General features: G+C 45.3%; 1 protein-coding gene across 1 annotated transcript; it reads left to right on the top strand.

The window, feature by feature from the left end:
* The first annotated feature begins 3147 nt into the window (after positions 1-3147).
* Positions 3148-6534, top strand: LOC105040966 (trans-resveratrol di-O-methyltransferase). The gene is made up of 2 exons (XM_010917732.4): positions 3148-4022; positions 6027-6534. Exons 1-2 carry the CDS (start codon positions 3225-3227, stop codon positions 6327-6329), a joined length of 1101 nt encoding a protein of 366 aa, XP_010916034.1. The 5' UTR covers positions 3148-3224; the 3' UTR covers positions 6330-6534.
* Positions 6535-8228: the final 1694 nt, after the last annotated feature.

The raw sequence follows: 8228 nt of genomic DNA on the forward strand, positions 1-8228 counted from the left end.
CGGCCGCCTCCTCAGTCGGCCTCTCCTCAGCGTGGACCGTCGGAGTCGCGAGAGCTATGACCGGCTCCGACTGGTCGGTTGCCGACGCCTCGACGGTCGGCGGAGCTGGGGCTGGTTTCTTTGCAGGGCGCGAAGGGCCGGCCCCCGACGCTGGCCTCTTCCTCGTGGCAAACTGCCGAATCTCGGCATCCGTCGGCCTCATCCTTGGTGGTGTCCCTGCAATACCGACAAGAGCGTTAAAGGCCGGACCAAAAGCTGACCAAAAGTCGAACAAAAAGAGAAGCCGGGGGATCGGGCGATACCTATTCGGGGGACCAGACTCAAGCCGGCGTCATAGAGAGCTTGTTCGGTAACAAGCTCCCTCTGCTTCGGTACCGACATATCCTTCAGTCGGTGGAAGTCCTCCCGGTCGTCCGCCTCCACCCGACTGTTGTCGTTGGCCTCGGTTCGGGGTACACCCCAACGAGAAGGAAAGTCCCAAGGAGAAGAGGAGGAAACAAAGAAAAACTGGTTCTTCCATCCATGAATGGACGATGGAAGACCAGTTATGAAGGCAAGACCCTTCCGGGGGTTGAAGAGCCACCACCCTCGGGCTTTAGGGTGGGGTCGGAGCACAAAAAATGCCCGGAAGAGTGAAACGCGAGGGTTGGTCGGCAAGAGCTGACACAACAGCGCGAAGGAAATGATTAAACGAACAGAGTTCGGTGCCAGTTGCGCCGGACAGAGTCCGTAATAATCAAGTAGATTCCGGACGAACTCCGGAATCGGAAGTCGAAGACCCGCGCGAAGGTCTTCAACGTACAGCGCCAGATCGCCAGGCGGAGGGCTGTTGACCCGACCGCCGGCCCCTGGAGCGGAGAGCCGAAACTGCTCCGGGATGCGATAGTGCTCCCGAAGCCGATCGACGTTCGGCCCCGAAAGCGAGGAGGCCTCATCTTCCGGAGCCGATCGGGAGTCGTCGGTCGGGTTCCCCGACCGAGCTCCCTGGGTCGGTTTCCTGGTCATTATGCAGGAACCGAAAGAGAAGAAAGAGAAGAAAGGGAAGAAGGAGGAGAAGAGGGGACCACGAACCAGATGGACCCTCCGAAAGCAAGAGAGCTCTGTCCGCGACGACTGAGAAATCGCCCGGACAGAGTTTCCCCCAGCAAATGGCAAGTGTGGGTCATGGGTCCGGGAGGTCCTATATATATAGGGCCGACCGACGGCCGAGATGCTTCCGCGCCGACCGAAGACCTGCAGATGCGCGACGCGTGGCGCCCGCCGGTTGGCGGGGGGATTCGGCGCGCTTCGTCCCGGGACGACCGCACCGCCCTCATTTAATGCCGGAGGGGACGCCGGCCAACCACCTTGACACGCGGCACGCAGGGCGCGGCTCCGCATTCATGCGCCGCGCCAACTCACGTTCCCGATGGGACGCCTGACAGCGGCCCACTCTCCCGCGATCGGCGCCGAATATCCGGTCGTCTGACGCCGCATCGTCCGGCGCCCGATCTTCTGACACCGATGTAACGTCTGACGACAACAAGACGTGGCGTCTGACACCTGACGCCGACGTGACTTCTGACATCGACTAGACGTCCGGATCGCTTGGCATTCGTGAGGTGTCTGACATCGGATCAGCCGGCGGTACGGTCGGATCTACGCATGCGACAAATCCACTCCCAGTCGTCCAGAATTGCTATCCGAATGAAAGCATCGATCAGCTCACCACCCGACTTAGGAGTGGAGGGGGGCAACTGTTGGAGGATACCCACCGACCGACCGACCGACTGTCGGAGGGCCCGACCGACTGGCGGCCCGACCGACCGGCTAACGGCCCGACCGACCGACTGGCGGCCCGACCGACTGGCGGCTCGACCCTCTCCGACGGACGACTCCGACTGGCCGACAGACCGACCGATCGTCGGTCGGGGTGACCGTCCGACGGATGCCATCAGCGGCTAACTACCGGCCATTCAACGGTCCATTGCCGATCGGGGGTATGTCGGGCGTATCCATCCCGACCGACTAAACCCAGAGGTCTGGTAGCCGACTCACATGAAACTCGCCGACCGACGGAGGAACCCGACGCCACTCTGCTGGCCACCGACCAAGGGTCGGCCGACTCCTCCGATCGCCGTACAGCCGCCAGACCTTGTCAGCTCTGACACGGACATGCGGCGTGGTTACCTAGTGGCATTGTCCCGCCGAGAGCGTGGTCAACCCTGGTGATTAGACGGCCACACGGCGACATGACGTTTTCACGGCGACTCTGGCCGCCCACAGTGAGTTGACAGTTCCTCACTTGTCCGCGCCATTAATGACGGCGCCATACCGTGCTCTACTATATATACCGGGGAAGGCAACAGTGCAAGGGATCGATCCGCCCATCTCTCCCAAAAAACACAGGCTCGCTCCTCTCTCTCACTCTCTCTCTCAGAGCTCTCTGTCTACATTTCACTGTTGCCCAGTCACCTCTCTGACTTGACCGTCGGAGGGTCTCCACCGAAGCCGCCTCCGATCAGTGCGGACTTTCTTTTGCAGGTGCACGCTTTCCGGCGATCAGGCGACGAGGCGATTGGCCGCAACATATATATATATATATATATATATATATATATATATATATATATATTCATATTATTTAATTTATTTATTTTATAAAAAAAAGTCCGATGCATTTTATTTTTCTGATATCAATGCTCCGGTACAAGACAAGAAATAATAGCAACAACAACTCACATGGCCCGTCGCTGATGTGATTGAGGAGGGATCTCACCGTACCGTACCGACGGCACTTCTTATGATGCACGCCTTTCCCAAAATTTATATCAAATTATAAAGTTGTCAGCAATACGGTTTTCCTTTTTCAGGGAATCAGCAATACCGTTTTTATGTGATAGAAAAAGTTGTTTAGAATCATGCACACCTATGACGGGTGCCATTTGCAAAATATTATTGCTCGCGACACACGAACGTGCCGCAATGTTTGCCATTCCCCACGGAAGAGCTAATCCACTAAACTTGCAATCACCCCCTATGCCCAGAACTTATTGGTTGGATCAGATCCTTGCGGTCCACCCGTCCACCATAAAAAAAAATTTCTTTTTTTTTTTTTTAAATATTGGGAATGCAGTAGCAATACTTTCTCACAAGCTATATATAGAGCCGAAGCTCAAGGCCACGACACTGCAAAATCAATCTCTCAATAGATCTCTAGTTCAGAGAAATTAGTTAGCTCACACATGCAAGCGATGGGACTCATCCAGGAGAATCAGCCGGCCAAGGACACACTCCAAAACAAAGCCCAGCTGTGGAACCACGCCCTAAGCTTCATTAGATCCATGTCCCTCAAGTGCGCCATCGAGCTCGGCATCCCGGACGTTCTGCACAACCACGGCAAGCCCATCACTCTCTCCGAGCTTGCCACCTTCCTCTCCATCCCTCCGTCCAAAACCCCCGCCCTCGGAAGCCTCATGCGCTTGCTCGTCCACTCCGGCCTTTTCGCGAGTCACCGACACCAAGGAGGGGGAGAAGAAGAGAGTTATTTCCTCACGCCGACCTCTCAACTCCTGGTGAAGGAGGAGAAGGCGTGTATCTCGCCGTTCGCGCTGACGGCATTGAACTGGATCGTGTTGGTGCCGGGGCGCCGGCTGGGGCAGTGGTTCAGGGCCGGGGCGGCGGGGGAGACGCCGTTCGACATGGCGCACGGCAAGGGGTTATTTGGGGAGACGAACGCGAGGGCGGAGTTCAACGAGATGTTCAACGAGGCGATGGCGAGCGACGCGCGGCTGGTGACGGAGGTGGCGCTTCTGCGGCGGCAGTGGGAGGTGCTCCGCGGGGTGCGGTCGGTGGTCGACGTGGGCGGGGGCACGGGCACGGTGGCGAAATCCATCGCCAAGGCGTTGCCCGAGGTCCGGTGCATGGTGCTGGACCTGCCGCACGTGGTGGCCACGATCGACGAGGAGCAGCGGGAGGGCGTGGAGTTCATCGGTGGGGACATTTTCGAACGCATCCCTCCAGCAGATGCCGTCTTGCTCAAAGTAGGGTATCCTCCCAATTAGAGAATATTGCATAGTTTGCTTATTATTATAATATATGCTAACGAGCAAAGCTATGGTAATTAATTAATTAATTAATTACTCAGAAAAACCACCGAAAAACTCGCTCGGGTTCTTGAGCCAATCATTTAATAGCACACTTCGCGATGCCAAGCGATGATAACACACCACACCAGTTGAGTGCCCCTTTCGGCGATTGTTTTAAGTTACTTGACTTATTTTACTAAATTAATTTATTTAAAAATGGAGTAAATGTAACAACTGTTGGGACAGCGAGGGTGGGATTAAAGCTGATTGTGGACCGGACCTTGGACCAAAATTATATTCACACAAGATTTATATAAAATTTGATATTTTATATGCCTCAGCTCCACTAATGATCAGCTCTAGCTCATATACAAGGATTTGAATTGTGTCTTTCACACAAAAAAAATAGCCGATCTTCTTTCGTAATGTTCATTGTTGGATAGCACGCCATATAGATCTTATATTATGATAAATTTTTTAATTCATTTTCTGCTCCGATCTTGAAAAGATAATTGCATAATCCAATGATGATGGATTTTTTAATAAAAATAAATCAGTCTTTTACCTGAAAAATATAATCCCAAGCTCCTGAGTTGAATAATGTTAGAACTTATTAATAAGTTGAATCTGACCCAGTCAATCTTTGACTTGATCCAACCTAATCAAAATTTTAGATTCGATTTTCTAAATTAACTAAATATTACATGGGATCTCCTCTACTCTGTCTCTCTCTAGTGTACGTGAGTGAAGCTGTCTCGTCTCCCTTCCCTCACCGATCCATCAAGCAAATCTTCACATGTTCTCTCATATGCACAAATTTTTGTTGTTGTCTTATGATTAGGGGGCATTAATGATGATTATCTTTCAATAAAAATTGTTATCACAATGAAGTTATTGGCTGGACTAGATCCACCATCTTAGTGGTGGATCAGTATAACTATAAAACTGATATTTGATGATCCAAATGGGATTATCGACAATTCAAATCCTAAGATGATCTGATCTTTAGTGATCAAAGATCATTGTATTTGATATGTTATGGTCTAGTGATTAAAGATCCTCAGGCATTCAAGAGTAATATGTTTGATATTCCATGGGAATCCAAAGTTATTGAGCATATAATATCAGAACTACCCCTCGTATATTCCATACAAATATATTTATTAATAACATAAAATATACTATAATAAAATATCAATATATTAATTTTTAATAAATTCTATAAAAATATATTAATTATTATTACAGAATTAATATTATTATTTATACTTATAATATATTATTTATTAATACTCATATTTATTTTGATTAAAATATAAGAAAAATAGAAGTATCATATTAAATAACTTTATTATTTAAATATAAAATATAATAAAATATTGGATGGGATCTCTCCTTTTCTTTTTTTCTATCTTATGTACATGAGTGAACCTCTGTCCTATCTTTTTCTTTGCTGATCTATCAAGCATATTTTTATGTGATTGTTCTTTCACATGCATAATTTTTTGTTGTTCTCTCACATATTTTTATAGCATATTTTTATATGATTTTTTTTATTAAAAATTATTGTTATAATAGAGTTATTGGTTGAGCTAGTGGACCACTCCAATCACAAAGGGATAATCGCTTCCTTTCCTTCCTATTTTCTTTTTGTGCTTGTCCTTTTGGGGTTGAATTGATTTATGCAATCAATAATTTCTTATTATTACATGTCATATCTGCATCATAGGCTTTATCCAACTTCGCAATCCGGTCCAAAGAGAAATTCAAATTTAGTGGACTATATTGCAAACCTAAATCACACTTGTTACGTGCAAAGTATTCATTATATTGGTAATTCATTCGATTGGGTTACTTAGAAACGTGGAAACAAACAAAAACAAAAGATTTAAATTGAAGCAATTTTTTGCAAATAATATAATATGCTATTCTAATTCATTAAAAATTAATGTATTACAGTGGATATTACATGATTGGAGTGATGAGGACTGTATCAAGATACTAAAGCGTTGCAAAGAAGCGATTCCTACTAAGAAAGATGGTGGAAAGGTAGTCATAATAGATGTTGTAGTTGGTGTTACGACTGATATTTCTATTTCAGTTGAATCACAACTTTTTTTGGACATGGAGATGATGATCCTTACTACGGGAAAAGAACGAAGTGAAATCGAATGGAAACGTTTATTCCATGCTGCAGATTTTAGCGACTACAAGATCACACCATCCATGGGTTTACGATCAGTCATTGAGCTGTATAACTAAATATTATATAAAGTGCAGTGATTGGCTTGTATTTTGGATGAAGATGCTTCTATTTATATGCTTATATAGCTATTGCTTTGTGTAAGGGTAAACACCAAATTACCTTGCTTGATATGCTATGTTTTGCTAATCATAAATAATTGCTGCATTATGTCTTTCTGTAATCCAATATTACTTTGCTTATTATCTATGTTTTCTTTGGTTATACTACTACTCCATTGTAAAGTAATGGATATGTTGTTTTATATAGTTTATTGATCTATGCCCCAACGGTTGTTTGGTCCTCAAATAATAGCTGGATGCTTTGGAGCCCTGCTGGATTATGGGAGCTCACGGGTTAAACAATTTGGTGGACGTTTATAATGTGACATAATACGAAAATTAAGCATGAATGAGAAGTAGAAGGCAGCCCGTATTTTCTCTAGATAAAATAAGCAACTAATTATTAAATGTCTCATTAGGATGGAAATTGCTCAAGTTTTTACTTTTGAATGGATATTAGCACAAAGAAATTCAACTCAACATTTTATTTACATCGTATTCATAAAATTGCAGTTAATCTATTGGCGTGGTTGGCCCTTTTTCTTAAGGTACTAATGTGACTTTATTTCACCATAAAAAATATTGATTTATGTCTGATTTTTCCCAGTGGGCCATTTTGGAATTGATACAATGAGATGATACAATAAGCCATCAAACAGTGGAACTGGAGCAAGACCTTTTTTTTTTTTTTTCTTCTTTTGGAAGGAACTAAATCTTAATCATGCAAAGAGAATGGTCTACTCTTTCGCATCAAGCACATAGAGCAATTAAGTCATGAAAAATCCTGGTCGACTGAACAAGCTGTATACAATCGCCTTTGAAGTCCAAGACTGATTCTTTGAAGAATAAAATGAAAAAAAAAAGTTGACAAATTCAAGCATTGAAATGACAACAAATGCCTTGAAATAAACCAAACTATATTGCATTTATCAAAATAAATATTTTCAATAAACAAAAATATAGGTGTTCAATGCACTACAGTAAGAAGGGGGTTTAGCGACCCTTTTTTGCCGACGCTTTTGGAAAGCGTCGGTAGGTTGCACTGACCTGCCGACACTTTTAAAAAGCGTCGTCTTTTAACGACGCTTAAAAGCGTCGTAAAATTTGACCATTGTCAATGCCGACGCTTTTGCTAAAAGCGTCGTTAAATAAAAAAAATGCCGACGCTTTGTTACTCATTATGTAACGACGTTAAAAAGCATCGTTAGGTTCGTTTAATACCCCCAGCCTCCCGTGCCCTAATCTATCTACCGCCGCCCCTTTCCACCCATTCCTCCGCCGACCCCATCTCCGCCGCCGGCACCGCACCCGCCGTCTACGCCGCACCCGCCGTCCACACCGTACCTATTCTTTCATCCTCTCGGATCGAGACATTTGTTTTCATCCTCCCGGTGTCCCATTTTGCTTTCGCCTCTCCTCCCAAAAATATATTATAATCTCTCATATCCTTCGTAGCATCGATTTGCATTGTGAATCGCCCAGGATTTAGCTTCAGACATTTGTTTCAGTTCTTCGTCGCCGGTAGTCGTCGGGCCTGAAAAGATAAAAATTTCAATTTTATTTCGATTCCGGCATTCTTCTCACTGTGATTCTGTTCTATCGGACGCAGTTTTATCGATTTTTTCTGTGGAGGTTGTTGTGATTCTAGGATGAGAGGATGTGGAAGTATTTTATTTTTTTAAAAGAGAATTTATTGTCTTATGAATTTCTTTAAGAAACATATTTTTATGGATTAATCTCAAGATAGAATTAGACTTCCCGTATGTTCCTTCTTTTTTTTGGTTAAATTTTGCTTTCGGCGTCCATTGCTTTATTGCCAGCATGTGTGCGTTAATGTCCATAGTGCATACATTACAG

This window comes from Elaeis guineensis, chromosome 3 (genome assembly GCF_000442705.2).
Source record: "Elaeis guineensis isolate ETL-2024a chromosome 3, EG11, whole genome shotgun sequence".
Classification (NCBI taxonomy): domain Eukaryota; kingdom Viridiplantae; phylum Streptophyta; class Magnoliopsida; order Arecales; family Arecaceae; genus Elaeis; species Elaeis guineensis.

Coding starts and splice junctions, on each gene's coding strand:
- LOC105040966 (XM_010917732.4), top strand. CDS start 3,225: ATGCAAGCGATGGGACTCATCCAGGAGAATCAGCCGGCCAAGGACACA. Junction 4,023..6,026: donor CAGATGCCGTCTTGCTCAAA/GTAGGGTATCCT, acceptor AATGTATTACAG/TGGATATTACATGATTGGAG.